Below are 22,800 nucleotides of genomic sequence, written 5' to 3'. Positions count from 1 at the left end.
GAAACAAATCAGGATAGGAAATACCTTCAGAACAGCTTAATATTTGACAGAGAGGAGACATTGATTCCTGGATACTTGTGGAAAATCAAAAAATGACAAGCATGCAATATTCAGTTCTTAACCTGACTGAAAGGCACTGAAATGTCTTTATCAAGTCCAAAAAGGATTTATCCGTGGATTCATCCATGTCTCTATCTTCCCCAGTAAGGCACTCTTGAAAACTGTACGATACTTTTCTTGAGCACCCTGGAATTTTTAGTGGTAGAAAGAATTAATACTAGAAAACAGACTCCCAAGAGAGACTCCCGCCCTTAAAACAGTGCTCTTTCTGTGGTGTTTCTAGTTTGTATATGACTTTCACTTACCGCCAACCAGAATGTTCCTCCTCTAAAAGGAGGAGGACTCTCTTGTAAAGGATTAGGAAGATTCTGGGCATCTGGTGTCTCTCCTTGCTGCCAGCTCTTCAGTTAAATATAGTTGCAGGCTCTCCCTTGTGTGTATGGGGATAAAAAGCAGATGTCTTTCAAATCCTATGGGAAGTTTCTGTAACTGCCATTTGAAAGAAAACACCTTTGACTTGTGCATCAGGCAAGTCTGAACTGAAACCATAGGGAAAAAATAAATGTGATTCTCCTGGTGTCATTTTAGAGGCTTTTTTCTGCACATAACTACTCTGTAAATGAAAATAAACACTGTTCCCTTAATATGTGATTTTTTTATTTTTTTTTTTACCTTGAGAACACTATTAGGGATTTCACAAATATTACCTCAGTGTATATTCAGACATTATTAAAACAAATTTCTACATTACAGTACAGCTAAGGCCCATTCATTCATAATGGTGGAGGACTGTATCACGTCCCTACGGTATGCCAGAAAGAACTGCTCTGTTGTGAGTATACACACTGAGTTATTTTAAATTGATTTATTTTGTTAATATCATATAATGGCTCCCAGGAGGAGATAAAAACAAACAGATCAGAGCTGATTATGCCTCCAGGTTATTCCTTCAGACAAGGCAGTAACTTTTAGGTCTAGAACTTGCAGCCACAGAAAGATACTGCTTTGTGCTTTGTGTGCTTTTTTTTCCCCTGCATCCCTTTGAACCTCACAGTGTTCGTGTGCCGTGGGTGTTAAACCACCACAGGCCTGCATTGTACAACTTGGCCTACCCTCCCCAGATTGCCTAAACTGTATATGGCAGAAGTCCAGAGGGGTCTTGTACACACCACTGTAGTTAGTTGGAAACCACCTATACAGCTCTCTTGTTTTGGGGCTCCAGTCTTAGGTCACTGATGGGCACAAGGTTAAACTCTCTGCAGAAAAACTCTCCAATAATTGGTGATTTCCAGTGCACGGAGACAATCAATTTGTTCCACCTTTTCTGCTCAGTATATGAATACACATTGGACATGACCTAGAACACAGAAATATCTGGATTAGCTTTGGCTCAACTTAGAGGTTTGGGCCAAGTAGGAAATTTGGAACCATGTGGACCCATATGGGATCTATAACAACAAAGGCAGTTTTAAGATCCAGATATGTGTTCATCTGAAAACAATAGCAGGATTAATGCGTTGCATGTTTCTGACCCTCCACTTACTTCCACTTTCCTGTCAGATGCAGGTTTCTTTAGACTTTAATGGTAATGCAGCCCTGAAGAAGTAAACCCTCAGGATTTTGTTGACTGGCTGTGGTTTCCTCCACAAACCATTATTTTTTTTAAATAGACCCTGAGCAGCAGAAGCTGCCTGGACTATAAGATGATAGATTGGCAAAAGCAAAGTGGTTCACTGACTAAAAGAGAACCATGAGATTTTTACTCATACTCCTAGACCCTTAAGTCTTAAGTCATGTTAGTGGGTAACATGACCTTATTTAAATCCTTTGGCAACCATCTAGGGATCTATCAAGTGAAACAGTTAAATTACTTTCAAATAAGATGAAGCCAGGACAAGGACACATTTTTTATTTCTTAATGCCTACTTAGCACTGCTACTTTGACTACATATCTGGTTTTCAGATAGAGGCCTGATTCAATTCCATAAGGGCTGTGTCTTTGAGGCATTTTCAGTAGTCCACACATAATCTCCTTAGAACTTATGTACATTAAGACTGAGTAAAGCTAACAAATTCTTGAGTATACTTTCACCTGTGTCTGATGAATATTTCTATGCACAGCTGGTAAAAAGTGGTTTTCTTTCCAAGAATTTTAGTGGTGCTGGGGTTTGTCATTGCAGAGAATAGGAATGAGGTGTTTTCTAGTACTGCTTAGCATCAGCACATTCTCTTCAGAAAAGTATCAAGCTCTAGAAGTAACTCTACTCTCTACTGCAAGTATACCTTCTGCTGTTTATCTGTTAAATCCATGACCTCCAGTGTAAGATTAATATACCACATTATCACTCCAGTTATTACCAACAGTGAAGTTAGATTTGGAAACTGATCCTGTGCCCTTAGTTTCCAGTGCATCAAGAATGAATGTCATTGTTTGTCCATCCTTAGACTATATACTGAGACCAACTTCCCTTTTTTTCTATCTAATTTTCACCTACTTCCCATAATCAATTCAGGAGAATCCATCTGTGAAAGATTCAGGTTCTCAGACTGTGAACTTGTAACTTGTGATATGGCCTTGTAAAGGAAAATGAAACATTTTGGATGAAATCTGGGCTCCAAGCTTCAGGTTAACTTCTTCTGATCTGACGGAAGTATGCTTCAAATAATTTATTTTAAATCTACTTCTGCTTTGGAAATGGGAAGCGATAAACCATCACAGGAACCTGACTATATGAGAGCTGCAGACACAGGGTAGACACGTCTGAATGGGGCTCATTCAGCAAGATCCAGACAGCATCTGTGCGCTTAAAAGCTGTGGGGAATCTCTGCATAGTCTGGTGCCTGCCCAGCCCTAGTTAGAGCTGTACAGATTGCTTTAATTAGGATCTTCCTTGCACTAGTGCAGGGGCCCTGGTGCACTAACGCTATTGCAAACCCCCAGTGCAGATGTGTCACACTGTGCTGACAATGGCTTCATTCTTTTGGCCCTGCATACTGCACATTTATTTTTTTTTTTACTGATGGGTATAAAACCCTCTGTGTTACTGAAATTGCAAGTTTCTTTTGAGATGTTGGAAAGGAGTGAGGTAAAAAAGCTTTAAAGTACAGGTCTGGCATGAAGGCTTGATGTTTTTCCTTCCACTCTGTCTATTTTGACTATTCAGACTGTAAACTCTACAAGGAAGAGGGTTTTATCCCTGTTTTTCACTAGCATCTCTAAACTGTCCAGTAATCCTATGAAATAAGCATACAATGATATACATACATTTGTATATTCATATATAGATATGCAGTTTAAAACTATGTTGTAAATACCAATCTAGGATTCTGCCTTATTATTATTATTATTCACAGCTTTTCATCAAAGCAGTTCTTTGGTAAACTTTAAAAGCACATGGAATTCCCAATAAAAGACAAACCCAGGGGAAAAAAATAAATAAATGCAGGGATAGGGACAAAAAGGATGAGCAAATAATGAAGTTTATATGTGGGGCATGGGTCAGATTTCAAAAGCAGATGGAATAAACTTAAGCAAAACAGCATGTATTCCAAATTGGAATCAGCTATATAATATTACGAGAAGTCTGTGTACCTCCTAATGCAAATATTTATACTTCTGAATTTCCTTAGTAAACTGCCAGATATGATTCCCCAAAGGACATTATTTACTTGTTTTAGGTTTTAGCTAATCTGTTCTTAATTTTTCCTGTGAGATCAAATTCTGACGTTACTGAGAGGTGGAGGTTTTTGTGTTGCAGATCAAAGAGGAATATAATTCATAATGCATTACGGCATCATATATTAACACCTAGCAGGCTACGGTGACTAGAATTTGACTTCACAGAGCATTAATGTCTGAATATGATGACATTAAAGGTCCATAACGTCCTCCTTGAGAACAGAAATCCAATACTGATACTTGCATAAGTGACTTCCACACAATGTTCCCTATCCTAAACTGCTGCCTGTACTTCCACACTACTTCAACTTTTTTCTGTCTAAACATCGGGAAGCACATCTTTACTGTGTGGATGACAGAGCACTGGCACATACTGCCCAAAAGAACTCTGGAGTCTCCTCCATGGAGATCTTCAGAAGATGCCTTGACACTGACCTGGGCAGCTTGCTCTGGGTGTCTCTGCGTGAGCAGGGCTGGGAACTGGTGACCTCCTGAAGTCCCTTCCCACTTCAGACATTCTGTGGTTCCTGTGACTGAAAGGGAGGACTTAATGCATCCAAAGATCAATGGAGAATTAGTGCAGAAATTACTCTATTTAAGTTTACGCATAATTTCCTGTTCTGTTTCACTGTGCCTGCAGTTGTTAGATCTCTGATAATATTGATGATATGATCAGTCTTGCTCTAGGTGAATTCCACCCTACTAGTCTAATTCTGAGTTATTCTGTTTCTCTAATTAATTCCTGTCCTTTATTTCATATCTTGAATCCCATCTGCTGCCTATGTTCTCCTCTCCACAGCAGGAATATGGTTTCTTACATAGTCTCAACTTAACTGCTCTGATGTCTGCTGAAGAAAAGTCCTTATAAGAACTGGTTGCTGCTTTTTTTGATGTGAGAAATTTAATTATTTAGGTTGTTATTGTTGCTTGAATGGCATAAGAATTTATGTTTCAACAGGATGTCACAACAGAAATGGAAACTCTGTATATCAGCTTGTGGAGTTAGTCATTTGAGGTGAGCCTTCTCAATACATTCAAGTTTCTTAGACCTTTGTATGTTTTTGACAGTCTTAATGTTGGTCCAGGAAGGTCTAACCAGTAAGGTCTAAGGGCAATAAAGCACTGAACATGCTGCCAACATTGCATGTGCTTTCAAACATCTCTGATAATACCCTGTTCTTTCATATCTGGTGTGTCTGTTTAAATTGTAAGTTCCTTAGGTCAAAGACTGTCTGCGACTCCCTGTTTGTATAGTATGTAAACTCTATCTTTGCCAATTCTGATTAGCCCCTAAACACTGCTGTAACACACATAGGTAATAAAAGAGCAATGATCTTCAATCACCTCCTATTTGAGCCAGCGGCATAGAAGCAAGTCTTCATTATCCCTTGAACCGTTCATTCAGTCTTCAGAAAGCAGATTCTTAAACAGAAGAAGTCATTTTTTCTCCCTCTCTCTCCAGCAATCCCCAATCCTTTTTCCTTGTGTAATTAAAAGGCAGGCAAATGAGAATAGCTCAAAAGCCCTTGGGAAAAATATGTCTCCTGAGCACCTCCAGATCCTGATGACAGAACAACAACAACAAAAATTTAAGAAGATTTCCTAGTTTGGCAAAAGAGTTTTGATCAAAATAGCTGCAGTTTGCAGGGATTAGATTTGGTCTGCTGTCTTGTAGAAATAAGAATTGGACAGTGGCTCTTTATGATTTCATGGCCCTATGGTTTGGCTGCCAAAGTAAGCATGTTTTGGATGAAAGTATGAAAAAGGGGAAAAAAAGAGCTGGCATCAAAAGGCATTTTGGTGTCTACCTCCTGCCCTAACAATTTTCTTTTTATCTTTAGCCAGGGCATGAGAAATACAATCCTCCTGCATTAAAAGCAATTAAGAGATCATATGTTGGACTGTATGCGACTTGAGATCTGCTCCCTTTATGGGATGAATAAGGTTAATGGAATCTGGCTATAAGCTGAAAAGCTACCATGGAAATTTTTACAAACTTTCTTTCTTCTAACCCCTAAAAGTAGCTAGAAATTTCTTTCTCCTTCTGATGACAAGAGGAGTAAAGCAATAAGGAATAGCTACCTGGAATAATCACAGAATTGTAGGGATTGGAAGGGACCTCTAAAGATCATCGAGTCCAACCCCCCTGCCAAAGCAGGCTCCCTACACCAGGTTGCATTCTACTCCACTTTAGTTCCTTAGATCTAGTGTCTTGGGCTCTTTCACTCCCATTCACTCATCTAAGTGATATATATATATATATATATTTGTCCTGTTTTATGGTTATGATTATGGTTATAAAGAGTAGAAACAATGTTTACTTTCAGCTGGTGCAGTAGAGCCTGAAGTGGTAAATGAAAGCAGATGACGTACAACCAAAGTCACAATGTTATACATTGTTTTTGCAGTTTTTTTCCCACTCTTTTTAAAGCCACCCTCCCACCCCTCCGTACACGTGGCAGTGTTTGTAGATTCTCAGCCTTCAGAGTGTTAGCAGCTGAGTCTTGTGTAACCTTTCCACTTTAGGGCATGAGCTCATCAGCTTGTACAGCTCAAGCACTGCTGAACACTGGTCAGTGTGATGTGAGGAGACCATAGGAAAATAAATAAGCAAATAAATACCAGCGTCCCATGAAAAGCATTACTTAATAAATGGAGAAAAAACAATGATTTGCAGCAAGGTAACATCTGAAGTGAAATACCAAAGGAATGTTATTCTTTAAAAACTTGGCATTATTCTCTGTAAGAATGTTATACACACTTCTGTGACACTGTGGAAATACAGGGAGTGGGAGTGGGAGTGGAGGGCAAGTTTCCCCATCTATCTGCAGTTTGGCAGTTTTGATTAGGTATTATAGTTTTTACTTTCTGTTCTCTTAAATGGATTAGCAGTATTCACAGTTAATTATAGTCAAGCTCACGTGTGGAGACACTTTGATGCTAGAAGTAATGCTTAGTTTCTACTGAGTATCATAAGCAGAATACCATGCAGCTTGCAAAGCAGATCAGTATCATTACCTTGTTTTACATAAGGAAAAAGTGGGACTTTTAGGGTTAAATAAATTTGCCTATTTTTTACTGAATGTATTATCAGCTTTTTAAAAATGGATTTGATGGTGCTTATGTTTATAACAATCTTTACTACTGCAGTTGATCTTTCCTGATGTTTGAATGGACACAGTGTAGTTCTGGGTGACTGTATGCTGATTATTGAACCCTTCATGTTCCTGTCTCTTTAAAATATCAGTGATGATTTAAAGGGGATCAGTGAGATTGAATATATAAGTAATGATGAAGTGCTGTAAAATCCTTGTCAAAGAAGTGTTACTGGCAGGCAATATTATTACTCTTCTAAAGTATTCTGACTACTCTTTAAATACTAAGTCTTGAGAACAAGGAGTGCCTATTTTCATCAACCTCACTGCTTGAATGTGGTGCAGAGAGCTTTTTTTATTAAAAAAGAAAAAAAAAAAAGAAAGCCAACAACCTACCTTCCATATCACCTCTCATGCTGCTCTATTGTGGCACTGGCATCTCTTACATTTGTGCCATGCTCTTGGTTTGGATATCCCCTACATCAGGTTCATCTTGTTAGCAGGTCTGTTACGTGTTGAGTTGCTCTTCTTCCTCATAGGTCCTGCGGTTGGAAAGGGGCAACTACTGGCAGTAGAAAACACTCCTAAAACACATGTTCCTACAGTTATTAATTTCTAAGCCACTGTCATATAACTTCTTCTAAGGTTTCTACTGCAGGTCCATGCTCTTCATCCTACCAGAAACAGAACTAGCTAGGGGCCTCATACTCACCTACTTATCATTCTCACAGTCAGCTAAATATGAGCCAGCAATGTGCGAGGGGACTAAGAAGGCCAATGGCATCCTGGTTTGTATCAGGAATGGTGTGGTGAGCAGGACAAGGGAAGTATTCTTGCACCTGTACTCAGCACTGGTACAGCCTCACCTTGGGTGCTGTGTTCAGATTTGCGCACCTCAATACAGAAAGGACATTGAGGTGCTGGAGCAGGTCTAAAGAAGGGCAACAAGGCTTGTGAAGGGCTTGGAGAATCTGCCCTACAAGGAGCAACTGAAGGAACTGGGGCTGTTTAGTCTGGGAAAAGTAGGCTAAGGGGAGTTTAGGTTGGATATTAGGAAACACTTCTGTACAGAAAGGGTTGTTAAGCACTGGAATAGGCTCCCCAGGGGGGTGGATGAGTCACCATCCCTGGATGTGTTTAAAAGCCGTTTGGATATAGTGCTCAGGGATGTGATTTAGCAGAGGGTTGTTAGAGTTAGGGTAGTATGGTTAGGTTGCGGTTGCACTTGATCTTTAAGATCAACCCGAGCAATTCTATGATTCTGTTTCCCTTTCCTGAAACAGCATGCCAATGAGTATGGTACATCACATACATCCATGCCCAGTCGTGATTGTTTTGTGTTTGAATATACAGCTTTTCATGTCTTACATCTTCAGTCCCTTGTGATGTGTTTGTAACAAAATTTGACGCAGAAACCTTATTTTGGCAGCTGATAAGACTTCTAAGATTATTATCAGCATTTCAGTACTGAGAGGTCTGAGTGCTTGCAGAAAAGTGGAAAGAGGAAAAAAAAAGCAGAGGCAAGTGGCTTGGATTGAGGTTGTTACCAAGGAGAAACATAAAGAGGACTGACAAGTGACTGCTATGATGCAAACTTTAAATAATATGTATTTGATCCATGGCTCTCAGTGTGAGACAGCCATAAAAGATACAGATGTAAGGGCAAAGGGCTGGTGACAAAAACATTCTTACCAGGTTTTTATGCTTGTGTTTTCTTGTGAATAGAAATTCTTGGCCATGTTTTATGGGGTTTTCTTAAGAAAGAAAGGCCACACATAGAGTGTGGGAATGCCTAGATCCTACAATTAAAAGGCAGCATAAACTCCCCTTAGTTTTCAAGATCCTCCCCACTTTAATCTTTCATGGAGGCAGAAAATGTGGCCTCTGTATACTTTCTCCATCATGCTTTCCATCAGGTTTTGATGACTCTTGTTCACTGGGCTGTTATGCTGTGGTCTCTTTCCCATTTCCTTTTCCTCTTCTCAAACTGGAAGATGGAGATTAAGCTCAGCTCACACATGGTACCAGTGGATCCCATAAGTGGATTCAGTCTCTTCATATGTTGTGTTTTGCTCTGAGTTACAGGTGTGTGCTGAGGGAAAAGAGTAGGAAATCTGACAAAGCTGGCTTCAGATGCTTATTTTATCTAGAACATAACCATCAGTTGTCTGAATTGAGTAACAACTGAAGCAGATGCTATTCGTCTCTACTATCTGCACTGAGGTCAATGACTCTACTAGCAACAGGAGTATTTAGGCCTTACACCTTTGTCCTGGGACTTCACACCCATATGCTTCCTTTTCCGAAAGAGCAGTCCAGGAGTTTTGTGAACCAGTGGGGTTGAAGGAGAGAATTATCTGCTCTGTGGGTGTCAGGTGTAGGTGGATTTGAAATTGAGTAATAAAAAGGAATAGGAGCGTTCCCACTGAGAAGGTGGGGTGCTGAAAAAGGAGATAACCCACTACCCTTAACTGCTGCCCTTTGAATTGTCATTAATTCCTCCATCTTCCCAATATGCTCTGCTGAGAGGGACCTGGGTGTCCTGGTGGACGACAGATTAACCATGAGCCAGCAGTGTGCCCTTGTAGCCAAAAAAGCCAATGGCATACTGGGGTGTATTAAAAAGAGTGTGTCCAGCAGGTCGAAGGAGGTGATCCTCCCCCTCTACTCTGCCCTGGTGAGGCCTCATCTGGAATATTGGTGTCGCAGTTCTGGGCTGCCCCAGTACAAAAAAGACAGGGATCTCTTGGAAAAGAGTCCCAGCGAGGGCCACTTAAGATGGTGAAGGGCCTGGGAGCCATCTGCCCCTATGAGGAGAGACTTAGGGAAATGGGTCTGTTTTAGCCTTGAAAAGAAGGCTGAGAGTGGGCACTTGATCCAGGTTTATACATACTGAAGGTGTGGGAGCCATAGTGGTGAGGCTGGTGCTCTTTTCAGTAAGTGCGTGGGGACAGGAGTAGGGGTAATCGGGGAATGAACAGTACAGCATAGGAAGTTCGCGCAAAATGTGCGGAAGAACTTCTTTACAGTGAGGGTGACGGAGCAGTGAAGCAGGCTGCCCTGGAGGTGGTAAAGTTCTCCTTTCTGCTGGAGATATTTAGACCCGCCTGGAACGCCTTCCTGTGTGACGTGGTGTTAGGGAGCCTGGCTTTGGCAGGGGGAGTTGGACTCGATGATCTCTAGAGGTCCCTTCCAACCCCTACAATTCTGTGATTCTGTGATTCTGTGATTCTGTAATGCCATGCCCCTAGATATCCCACTGCCTTTTCCCCATTCTCTTTTCTATTCCATCAGAACTTACAACACTACGAAAAAGCTATTTACAAAATGGTGGTTTTGTGTATACCGTAGGGATGTCACAAATCAATTCTGAATGAGCTTGTTGGTGAATATTATACTGTGTGTGTTGCATTCAGAATTGCCTTATATATTGCTATTGTTTTATATGCATTACTGTGTCACCTTCAGGAAAATGTGTTTTTTTGAAGTGAGAACTCCGTGTCACAAAAGAAGTTCCACATGTAAGAAAAAGAATCACTAGAATCCCAAATCCAATGATAGAGTATATGGATAAGGAATATTCCTCCTGTAGCAGTGTTTTGAAGAGGATGAGGTGAAACTGTCATCTAGTGGTCATAATAGGTTTTAACTTATGTTCCTGTGTAGCTGTTTTCATCTGGATTAAGGCTAGGAAATCGTGACTGAAGCTAAGAGAGAAAATGTAGGAAAAAAAAGTGAGCCTGGTACACAGTGTGATAAGAATATACTCTTATAAAGATTAAAACAATCAGAGCAGTGTTCTGAGTTTGATGACTCAGGCTAGGATGTTGTTGTGTAGCATTTCCAATACAGGTGCTACCTGCATCTAGCCTATGTGAAACAGTTCTAATTCCAAACAGAATTTGTGGTGAACAAACACAGTTGTGAATTCTCAAGTTTTTTATATGGTGAGATTAATATCAGCGAGGAAGCTTGTACGCAAACAAGATCTATGTTTGAGCAAAATGGATAGTGTGAGTCATAATAGGTCATAAACATACTTCCCCTCTCGCTCAGTTTGTAGCTTCTTTGTGTTATTCATATTTTCACACTGTGTTGGAGTCCCTGTTTTGAATTCCAATCCCTCTGTGCAATCTGATTGCAGATTCAGGGCTTAAATATAGCATTTGCCTTGTAATGCTTACAGTTTTAAATGTATCAAGGGGCCATGATGATGGAGGTAGATTTTGGGTACCACAAAGGAATGACAATGCAATTTGATCTGTGCAGTAGGCAGTCATTCCAGTATGTCATAGAAAGACATTGTTTGGGGTGTGAAGGAAGTAGGGGTGTGAAGTACCTTTCTAATAGACCTTTTTATGCAGTTCCCTAACCAAGGGATGTCCCATCTGAGTTAAATTAGATAAAGCAAAAGTGCAATTATTTTTAAATGTAACACGTGGTTAAAGACATTTGTCACCTTCAGTCTTCCAGAGAGAGATACTTCCTCAATAGTGAATGTCAGGGAGAACAGAACAGGCTATGGAAGCCTTTCTGATGTACTGACTAGTGAAACATGCTCAGTAATGAAACTTCTCTGCTCAGTAATTTCTGCGCATTTGTTTCCTTCTCTGTAAGAGTATTTTTGCTTTCTAGTTATGACTAACTGCATTGCATACTTCTCCTCCCCTACCAGTAGAATATGAATCGCTTCTTACACTGCTTATAAAGATTTCAGAACTTTTGAATTTCTTTTAATGTATGTTTTCTGAAACTTATTTATTTAGCAGCCCCTTGTCAATAGATTTTCCTAGGTTTGTATAAGGAAATACAGTCATTTTCTCTCTATATAAAAGGAAGTCCCTTCTACATCTGCAGTTAAATGCGTAGATCAGTGATCACGTGAAAGACATGAGCTTTAATGTCAAAACTTAAATTTATCTTTCAGAACGATGAAAACAGAAGATGTTGAAGTCATTTTAATTCATATCTGGCAATAAGCTGGGCAGAACATCAGGACAGTCACGCACCAAACAAGGGAACCTACAAAGGACATGGGGATTAAAAACAAGACTGTGAATAATAAGCCACAAGTATAAGGAGGTGATACTGGCAGGAGAGAAGAGTTCTAAGTCCTGAAGCCTGATGGAGTGCTGAACAGTTAATGGATCATGTTAGGAAAGCTGTGTGAAGCAGGTAATTGGTAATATAATGACTATGCTGCTAAAAGTTGTGTTTTAATGGAATTTTATATATTGCTGTAATGAGTGGTGAGGGGGTTGACTCTGTCCCCATGAATTAGTTTCTGGTTAGAGAGGCCCAACAACTGATGTTTTGCAGCTTTCATCAATCGCAGTATTTATAGTATATCCAATTATTTTCATGCTGTCAGTGCCATCCTAAAAAATAAGCCCTTATTCTGAAGGAGGCTGCTGCTTTTCAGTGAGCAGCACAGCACCTGCTGACATTCAGTTCATGTAAGCTTAGTGTTCAGGGTTCTCTATAGTCATAAGATAACCATGATGCCTGATTAGAGCAGGAATGGTAGTTGTAAACTAGCAAGAGACTGGCGTGCAGGTGTGTAAATACAATACAGCAGCAAAGGTGGGAGATAAAATTAAGCAAAAGTAAACGCTGCAGCACAAATTTATTGATCATTGATAAATGTGGTGAAAACCAAAACTTGTTTACGAAAGCAGTTGAAAAGCCGCTAACTTCCTTCCTGTGACTGCAACATACTGGGGAATTTTAGAGGGTAGGGTTGTTTGACCACTAAAAGACAAAGAAGTTTTGGTGTGGAGGATGACAGTAGTACAGTAGCAGTACATTGCAAAAAGAAATAGCAAGTAGCTTGATAGAGAATGAGGAATGGAGAAAGGAAGCTTCTGTTCTTCTTGGAAGAAAGATCATTTTATATGTATGTGAACCTGAGACACTTGCATGCATTTATCACAGTCACAAAATATGGGAAAAGCCTGTTTTCTGTCAACTTGCTGAAGAGGATTTGGTTGCATCCTCGTCTACGCTCATCAGTTAAGCACAGAAAGTGTGGCCTTCCTGCCTACATGAAAGGGCAAGATAATTTACTGTGTTGACTGTTCAGGCCTTCTAGCCACTTGGCTGCACTGGGCTTCAGGTTAGAAAACATTCATGCCACCATTAACAGCCTTCATGATTCTTGCCTCAAAGTGCGTGGTAGCAGGCCTGATTGTGGAACAAATTAGAGGACAAAGGAAATAATCAATCAGCTAGCAACTTAGCAAAATCTAGATCTGTTTCATACCTGTTTAGTACAATATAATGGACCTGGAAAGAATTGTAAAACCCTGTAGCTGGACAGCAGATTAGCAGGTTCTGTACTTGGATAAATTTAATATATTGTATATATACTGGAAAGAATCTACCTTCAAAAGCTGCTCTCCCACAGGATGAATCCCATTTTATGGACACTGAACAACATAAATGACTTTCCAGTCCATAGGAAAAAAATCTGAGAAGTGGTGGTTGTTTGCAATGCAAAGAAAGATTGTTCAGACAGTATTACACCTACTTAAGGTTGGAATTTTAGAGGACCGTGACTGACTGGCTCCCTCCTTTGGGAAGACACCAGAAATTGAAGTTTATTTAGACCTTTATGTTTGTAGCTCATGTATATTTCAGTATTCTAAATTAATTTTGCAGCTTTGATCCCTTGTATTTTAAAATGATATAAGGAGATGGAGAAAAGCAATACTTGCATACATATGGACACCTGGACAAAAAGCGGCTGTTTCACAGCTTATAGAGTGAAAAATAATGATCACATTCATTTACATGAGTAATGCAATCAAGGATCTTCATTCAGTGTAGAAGTGTCTTTTCTGAGCACTGTCATAGCCCTCAGGAGACTATCTCGAAAGAGAACTCTAGCAACGTTTGGGAAAGAGAGTCCTGTGATCTAAAGGAAAAATCCAGTGCTTCTGATCCTACCATCAGGCCAGCTGTTCATTCAGTCTTTTAAAATACTGAAAGAAAAGGCAGTAAACAGAAATTTACAAATGAATCTCTTTACTGTTACTGTAAAGCCAGTTCATACTTTAGCTAGTAAGACATCAGTCCAAAATCTTGAGAGCTGCTAATATACAGAGATATATATTTTTTAATTTACTTATTCTGAAAAGATATTTTGGGAAGATGAGAAGAAATAACCTTAACATGAGACACATTAAGATATACCAGCTAATTTACATACAACAAAGTGGACTTGCACTTATATTTTAAAAAAGTAGTAATAAAAGATCTAGACATGAGTGAAAATATCTCCAGTTGTATTTAAAATAAATATGACAATCATCAGGATTTTTGTCCTTTTACTATGTTATTGCACAGTTATAGGTAATATATTTGAACTTTTCACTTTGAAATAGTCGATGTTAATTTCTGTTAAAAAATAGCTTACTGGGTTTGAGTAACGTAATTCTTTTACAGTACCTTAACGCCAATGCATTTAGGAAGGCCCCACCTCCAGATAATCTTATAGAAACGTAATCATAACAATAATATGACTAATCAGATGAACATGTTTAGTGGAAATACTGAACATAAACCTAATGAGTTAAAGCAGCGTGCTAGTGATGTCTTTTTTTTTTAGTGAATGAACTTGCACATTCATGACTCATTTCCACTTTCAGAACAGAGAGACCGAAGGTCTTCCCTACTGATAACTTTTGCTAAGCAAAATGTTCTGTGATGATCAGTACTCAGAGCCATTATGTTAGTCATTTGTCAATTAGAAAAAAAAGTGGCTTCTAACTGAAGAGTGTTTGACTTAAACACCCTTCACATCTCCCAGATATGTGCATCATAGTGTCAAGTGTATCAAAGTAATGCCTAGAAATGACCAACAAAGCTAGGATGTCCAATGCAAGACCAGGAAAGGGAAAACCAATCGTAGCATATTTTTTCCAGGAAAAACTATGTCTTGTGGTCAGTCAGATTTTCCCTAAGAAAAAAAGACCCATCCTTCCTTTACAATGGAAGAAGGCCAAAAAGGGGGGAAAAAAGAACTTTGCAGACTCATCAATAAATGTAGGCCTTTAAGAAGACCTGGTAAACTATGTTGCCTTCCACTTTGGCAAAATGCTTTGAGAAATTTATTTCTGTGACTGGTCTAGTAATAGAAATCATCTCTTCCCTTTCCAGTGTTGCTGAATCAATCATGTTGCTGGTGACCGTCCTTGTGGAAGATTCTGCCTCAATGTCAGATCAGATACTGAGTTGTAAATTACGTTTTCTTTCTGCACGTAAGTAGTATAAGGTTCCACCTCCACTGTGTCATCCTAGTAAAACAAAACCAGAAATTGAGGCTACATGAAGTAGATTATTTTGGTGAGACTCTGCAAGCTTTTCATCTAGAATGAAGAAAGTAACTGAGAAATAATGTTCCCATTCTAATTCCTCTTTTGACTCAAAAAATACCCAATAACCAAGCCAAAGCAAACCAAACCAACAAACAAACAAAAAAACCCAACCGAACTACCCTCTTTTGATTTTTCTACCAAAGAAACTATATTGCTTTCAAAGACTTCTTTCAGTGATTTGATGTGTAAAGCTACAATGATTCCTGTCATTTCATTTCTTCTTCATTCTCTTCCCATTCTCACTCCCTTATTTTGGCTTGGAATTTTTGTAGCGGATCCCTGATTTGGTGATAGTATGACCTGTGTCATTCTCCTTACCTGTGAGGACTGTGTAGGAATAATATCAGGAGGTTTCGTTTTGTGACAGAATCTGTGCGAAAGAAAATAAGCATTAAAACAAATTTCTCCCTCAATAGCAGGCTTGGAAGAAGGGGCATTTGAGCTTCTTTGATCACAAGTTTATAAAACATTTTTCTTGTGATCATGAATAAAGCTAAAAAATCTCAGGTCTATCTGTCCTTCACTTCTGATCCTGAAAGTTAAGTACCCAGGCTTTCTTTACAGATGTATTCTGATGTTTTTGGGAGCTTAAACATGAAGAGGAAGTGGATTAAAATTAAAACCCTCTGTAAGGATCCACAGTTTGTCCTTAGTAAATTTCTACTGAACTAATTGTACATCTCCAGGAGAAAGCTGGGACAAAAGTTAGTTCGGGAGTAGGAGACAGGAAAAATTTGATATGGTTAATTCACCCACAGTAGTTACCCTGAGAAGCACAGAGTGACAGAATTGTTTGATTTCAAGACACAAGCAGTATTTAGAGCTTTCCACTAACATCAGACAAGTACATACCTGTAACCATGGAGCTTTAAATAGTAAATGGCAGCTGCAAAGGTGATGATGATCAGGAAACCGAGAATGATGGATATAAACAGGACAAGGTGTCTGTGTGCTAAACACAATGAATTAGTCTTAGTTGTGTCTTCTTACTGCTCTGTTTCTTTAATTATTCAGTGTAAGCATAAAGCTGCTTTAGCACATGCATTTTCAGCATGCTTGTGAAATAGGGTCCTCTTTAGCAAAAGGGAAAGTCATTAATGAAAGCTGTCTGAGAAGCAAAAATGTAGTTTGTGTCAGAAACAAAAACAGATGGCCCAGATTCCACATTGGACAACTCATGACATTTATGCACTATGAGCCTCTCACAAGGACTCAGCATATCTCCATATTGTGATTCCTAACTCAGAATGAAGTTATTTATTTGTTTCTGCTCACCATTTGCTATTTGGTTTCTGTCTTACCACGATCCAAGCAGAAAATCATTTGCATCTGAACAGATTTTACTGACGATCTGGTTCCACATGGTTATTTTAACAGTAAGAGCATGTCTGCTCTGAGGCTGCTTCCTACAGCTTTCCAACTACCAAAGGAACACCAATGCATTAATGTACTTCCCTCTTAGGGAAAAACAAACAAACAAACAAACAAACAAAAAAACCACTTGGAAATAGTGACTGGAACACAAACAAACTGTCAAAGTTTATGAGCAAAAGTGCTGTGGGATGGCACTTGTCTTTGTAGAATTCCACTGTAGGTGTCTGTAGCTGTAGTGCAAGAATGTGAACAGAGGGCTAAACAGAACTTGAACACTGAGCACACAAAGGGAAGCTTACATGGGAAGCAGGCTATGGACTTGGTCTCGTTCAGAGTTGCATGGGACACAATGCAGGTAGGATTCTTCCCACTGGTGCTATGTGCTGTGAACCTGCTGACAACAGTCACTGTCCCGTTATCGTGGCTGTCTGCTCTGGGTGTGGAGTCGCTCTCTGGGACCCACCAGATCTCAGCAGCTGGCTTCACTGTCTCTGCCTCGCACACAGGGTTCCCATGGTCATCGCAGTACAGAGCCATTCTTGGGGAAGCTGCAAAGTACCAGGAAGGGGGGAGATGCATGTGGATTACTGCAAAGGGATAGGAGGTTTTATCGACTACCCAAAAGGAGCATAGCAAGAAGAGGAGAGGTAGAAGTGCCATCTCATCACAGCAATGTGTTCCAAAGTCACAGGAGACAAGGATGGTGTATCTTTTTTCATTCTGGACAGTTCTCCTGCTGTAAGGGAAATGGTTGATCACAGCCTGAACCTCTGATTAACCATGTGAGGCAAGCAACAAGTCAGTTGTGGGAGCACAGGTGAAGGTAATTCAGCTGTGCTCCCAGAAGGCGTGGAGCTTGACTCCACCTCTCCCAGATCCTATTTAAGGTCTGACCACCACTAAGGTAGCATTACTTGCTGGTGATTTCTCCTGTGTGGAGTCCTTGTGGCGTGCCTTGACATTGGTGAGCACCTATCTTGAAGGCATCAGCGTTGGTGAGTCCTTTTCCTTAGTTGCCCTCTAGCTGTTTGTTTCCATCTATATTTGTATTATTCCAACTGTACTATACCTTACTTGTATTATTTCCACCGTACACCTGCATTTGAGTGAAATACTATGGCCATGTGCCCTGAGAGAAGTATCCCTGGATGTGGAGGTAAGCAATTTGCTACAATACAAGGCTGAATTAGACTTGCCCCAAGCAGCCATTACTGAGTGACTGCAGCATAACAGTGAGCTCATTCAGAATTCTTCTTCAGAGTACTGAAAATTGCTTTGCACTCATCACTTGTAACTCTACAGGGAAGGAAGAAGCAACGGAAGGAAAGAGAATTGGAAAGAGAAGGAAAGATCTTGTCAAGTAAGGAAAGAGAAGTTGAATTACTCTCAATGAAATACGTGACCATTCATTCCCATGAGAAAGCTCCACTTCTTACTGCACACTTCTTCCAGTGCACAAGGAGAGGAGCTTTGTATGCCCAGGCCTGGACACAGTCCTCTGGAGAACAGTGAAATGAGGAAGGAGACCCTTACCTAGCACAGTCAGGTGATAGTGGTGGTGGAAATTCCCATCAGCATTTACCATTTCGCAGGTGTAATTTCCCTCATCAGCCATTTCTACTTGCTGTATCTCAAGTGCCTGATCCCACTTTGGTTTGGATCTCCAGTTTATTCTGTCACTGCAGTTGATTCTTTCTATCTTCGTAGCGTTCAAGTATGCCAAGGTGCACTGGCCTCCACTCTTGGGGCTTATTTTCCACGTTACCATAGTTATATTTGTCATATTAGGGCAGGCAATCACAGCGCTATGACCCAGGTATGCTGACACTCTGTTAATTCCTGGAGGAGACAAGGAAAGAGAAGGATGTATGAAAAGGTGCTCTAGGATGTCACGTATGGCCTCAGAGTTCTGGTCTGTGCTTCACATGGAGACGTCAGCCATGCTATGTTCTGGAGTGAGGCCTTGTCTTTGTTTATCCTGAAGTTGTCTGTCATCTGCTGTTACAGGTGTGGATTGTGAAACCAGTGGGCTACTACAGTCTACTCTATCAACATATTTCCCAGTGGGACTTATTGGATGAGAGAGATACTGGAAGAAAATCGTGCTCCAGCGCATTGGTTTTGGATCACATTGGATCAGCAACTTATTCAGATGTGTTCAACTCTTTGCTTGTTGCTTAAACATTTGTTGTGTAGCATTCATTTAGTAGTTCCCTGTCTCTTGTTAGCCATGTGCCTTTGTGCTCTCTGTCAAATTCTGTGTAGTTGCCACTTCTTCAGGTTTGGAACCTACTTTGTCCTTGGTTTTGTTACTTGGATCGGATTCTCTACTGGCAGTCTTTCATCAGAAAGCCTTTGATTTCTACTGTCCTGATGGGTAGCAAGGATACAGACTGATCTCGTTTTCCTTTTTCTGGAGGAACAAATAGCCCCTTTTCTTAAGGTACTGTCTACTGTCATGATAAAAAAAAAAAAATCTTTTTTCCTCAATTGAATACAATTTTTATCCTTTTATTAGACATCTAAAAATGTGAGACTATCTTACAGTTCTCCTGCTTACACTATCTTACAGTTCTCCTGCTTACACCATCATGGAACCACTACTAAAATTCAACACTTAGAAAAGAACATTTTTTATTTGGTTGAGTTGCTACAGTTAGTATCTTTATTTTTTTCCTTTGTGTCCATGAATTACTTTTTTCCACAAGCTATCAGGACTGAATCATTTTTTAAATGTTAGCTCTTTTTATATAGACCAGCCTTATAACTGCTCATATGCCTGTGTCTTCAGCTGATATGTCCAAGGAATCAGGTTTCTAACCTTTCACTGTTTCCTTGATAATTACAATGCTATGAAGCCTCTAAAAATGATATCCTATTTAGGACAGTTTTGTTTTATTTCAACTAGCCACACTGGGATCTTTTCCTTAATAAGGTAACATGATGGGTGTTGTTCATTGTAAATATTTATGTAGACAAGGACTCAGAAATGAAAGAAAAGTTATCTGCTGTTGTTCTTTAAGATTAGTCCCTTATATATTATGACATACGTAGCTCACTTCCTCTGCAAGGTTCTTTTGAGATTGAGAGGAAACCAAATCCCAAGGCATAGGTATCCAGATAATGTGAACAGCTGTGGAGGGGATGGGACTTTTCTGTTCTTTGGATTGTGTTGAAGGAGAATCTAAATAACCCATAAAATCAGCAGTCTATCTATATGTATAAATGAACTCCTGAAGAATTAAGTTAAGTGCTGATAGAACACAAGGGAAAGGCCCAAAGCTGCACTGGAGGAGGCTCAGACTGGACATCAGAAGGAGTTTCTTTACCATGAGAGTTGCCCAACACTGGAACAAGCTTCTTTGTGAGGTGGTTGATGCCCCATGTATGTCAGCATTCAGGGAACATTTGGTGATACGCTTTAACTTTGGTTAGCCATGATGTTGGACTAGATAATCTCTGGAGGTCTCTTCCAACTGTACTACACTATTCTATACTAAATACAAATAATTTAAAGACCTAATTTGTGCTTGATCATTCAGATCTTTGTCAAAGTCTTCCCCAGCCTTGACCTTCCTCTATTTCTCAGTCTCTTGCTTAGCACTGGAATTCTGTGACCTCTGCCAACACGATATGAAGACCTGAATCACAGAATCAGGTTCCTGAATCACAGAATCAGTTTCCTGAATCACAGAATGACCCGGGTTGGAAGGGACCACAAGGATCATGTAGTTCCAACCCCCCCGCATAGCAGAGCCACCAAACATACACCTTTACTAGATCAGGTTGCCCAGGGCCCTGACATGAACCACACTATAAGAAATGGTCTTAATGAGCACCACCTTTAAGTTATTAGCCAGATCATTACTACTAGTTTGTTTGAGAGATCAGCAGATGGTTCTACCTTAATTTTGCTTGATATCTCATTATCTTCTGGAATCCAAATGAATGATCATTTCAAGGTCAACCACTTTTCCTTCTGTTTAACTGCGTTCTTGGAAGGTATTTTCATCTTGTGAAACTAGCACAGTTCACTGTACTTATCTTACTTACAAATTCCCTTTAAATGTTTTTGCTCTTTAATTTGAGGATTAAATATCCTTCATGTGAATTCTTTTCCAAACCTAGACCTATTTCTTGCAGATTGGTCAGAGATGTGGCTGCAATATTGCCCTCCTCTACATTACACAATGCTGTAAAGTATTAGTTACTTCAGCAGTATAATATATAAATCAGAGAGTAACCCTGATAGTTTTGTGGGGGTTTTTTTCTGGTAGAAGAGGAAAATTGGTGGGGCAGGATACTAAACCACCCACTTCTGATTTACATTAAATAATGGGAATAACACTTAGCTTTCTGCTACTTATTTTTGCCAGAATTTATCAGCTACTGTTTCCAAGCACTGCTGAAAATAAAAAGTGCTTATGATTCACAGTTTTCTCATACATAAATTATACACCAGTCTTTCAAATGCTTGTTGTCTTAATTCACTTATTTAGTATTCTTTGGTACATTGTTACACTGAAGGTGTTTTAAATGAGTTTTTTTCTGCTAAATGTCATTTCAAGAAAATATGAGGTGCGTGTTTTAAAATCAGATTATTTTACCAGCAAAAGAACTCAAAAGAGCCTTTTCTCTCAGGGTGGCTTCTGCATGTGAGCTCCATGAATGTCTTTGAAAACTGGAGAACAAAGTGTTTCCTCTGCAAGCTTAACAAGGCCAAGTGCCTCAGAGCTAAGTCATGTTATCAGTTATAGCTGACCTCATCTAATGACTAAATGACTAAGCAAACCTAAGCATTCAAATAGACTATATGTTGGAGCTGAGGTGGTTGGTGGGTGTTTGGTTTTTTTTTGATGTTTGCAGTGTTGACAAGGAAAGGCAAAATTGTGCATGCATAATGGTGTATGCTTTCTTGTACATTCTGTAGGAATATCAGCTTAATAGTCATTCAACTATGCATTTACCAAGCAGCCTATTGTGTTGGGCAGTTTCCCCACAATGAGTTTGCATGCTTCAGGACTGGAGAGAAAAAGGGAGCAAAAGCAGTGCTTTCTGTTATGCCTTTCTGTTGTAGTCTCCCCAGGATTAGTCAGTTACTATTCTTTCGAAATGATAAGCCACGTGAGTCAGCTTAAAATCTCTTAGGTCATATGTAAGTACAATTTTAGGTTTATGATAAATGTGTAGAAGGGTTTTGATTTCCCCTATAACTTGTTAAATAAGGCAAATATTTTTCTCAAGATGATAGATTAATTAGTAAGAAATATTTTTGCTTGTCCTATTCATTCATACACCTGACTACTAAAAGAAGCATCATAATGTTAAACTGCTTTCACTTTAGTGCCCTCTTTCATTATTAGAGTATAGGCAAGTGGCATTTATATAAATATGAATTGTACACATTCTTTCTTGCTTTTCTTCTTTTGTCACGTATGTTGCTAGAATCATAACCTTTAGACTTCCTATGCTGAAGAAGGATGTGTGTGCCAAAAATAATGAGAGGTTTGGTTGACTTCTGTTTCTAAACTGACTGAAAACCTCCTCTTAAAGTAGAGTAAGGAAGATATTTTTTCCTCTGTAGAACAGAAATGTATTACTAGGTTTTATCATATCTTATGACCCCATTAGTATTCTCCTAGAGCTATCTTAAAACTCTGGCTGTGTGTTGTTGAGTTGAAAAAGAAAGAAAATGGTGAAGGAGCAAGACATAACTGCTGGGCCTGTCCAATGTGGATACCTCATTCCATAACTAGTGTGGCCAGATTCTGCTGCTCCTTTGCTCATTAGCTCTGCTTGTCAGCCACATGGAGGTACACTGCTACTGTATGGTTAATACTTGATGAAAATTTACAAAACTAGAGCTTATAAAGAACAATGTCATACATTTTTTTTAACAGTTTCTGATTAAAAACAGGATTTGCTTTTCCTTCTGTTTCAAACTAAGACGTAGTCTAATGAGGTTAAGACTTTCTATTCATAAACACAGAATTAGCTTTATTTAAACACAAACTAAAATATATATTCTTCAGAATTAGTCTGCTAATAGTTATGGCACGTATGTTTTACCCGTGTCCTGTGGGTCACCCACTGCCCAGCCCATCCAGCCTTGTGGGCCCCCCCCCCCACCCCACGCCATCATGGCAACAGTTCTGCCCCACCAAGCAGCCCTGACTGCACACCTATCATTCACAACAACCACACAGTGCTGTGC

The 22,800-nt window shown here is 39.6% G+C and overlaps 1 protein-coding gene and 1 long non-coding RNA gene across 4 annotated transcripts in view; one reads left to right on the top strand and one right to left on the bottom strand.

The window, feature by feature from the left end:
- The first annotated feature begins 11,532 nt into the window (after window positions 1-11,532).
- LOC107319988 lies at window positions 11,533-15,099 on the top strand. Its single transcript, XR_004308962.1, has 3 exons — window positions 11,533-11,572; window positions 11,762-12,009; window positions 14,995-15,099. It is a non-coding gene; the product is annotated as an uncharacterized LOC107319988 (long non-coding RNA).
- The window catches only part of LOC107319971 (cell surface glycoprotein CD200 receptor 1-A-like), a 34,268-nt gene continuing 25,311 nt past the window's right edge, over window positions 13,844-22,800 (bottom strand). For 2 of the 3 annotated variants that reach the window (XM_015875394.2, XM_015875387.2), the window contains 5 exons: window positions 18,120-18,425; window positions 16,886-17,134; window positions 16,065-16,164; window positions 15,531-15,582; window positions 13,844-15,131 (listed from right to left, as the gene is read on the bottom strand). In XM_015875394.2, the coding sequence (XP_015730880.1) occupies window positions 15,009-15,131; window positions 15,531-15,582; window positions 16,065-16,164; window positions 16,886-17,134; window positions 18,120-18,369 (774 nt within the window). In that variant the 5' untranslated portion in view covers window positions 18,370-18,425 and the 3' untranslated portion in view covers window positions 13,844-15,008. The remainder of the gene's footprint in view (window positions 15,132-15,530; window positions 15,583-16,064; window positions 16,165-16,885; window positions 17,135-18,119; window positions 18,426-22,800) is intronic. The other variant, XM_015875407.2, reaches the window with a different exon arrangement.

This window comes from Coturnix japonica, chromosome 1 (genome assembly GCF_001577835.2).
Source record: "Coturnix japonica isolate 7356 chromosome 1, Coturnix japonica 2.1, whole genome shotgun sequence".
NCBI lineage: Eukaryota > Metazoa > Chordata > Aves > Galliformes > Phasianidae > Coturnix > Coturnix japonica.
This window is presented reverse-complemented; position numbering and strand designations above follow the sequence as displayed.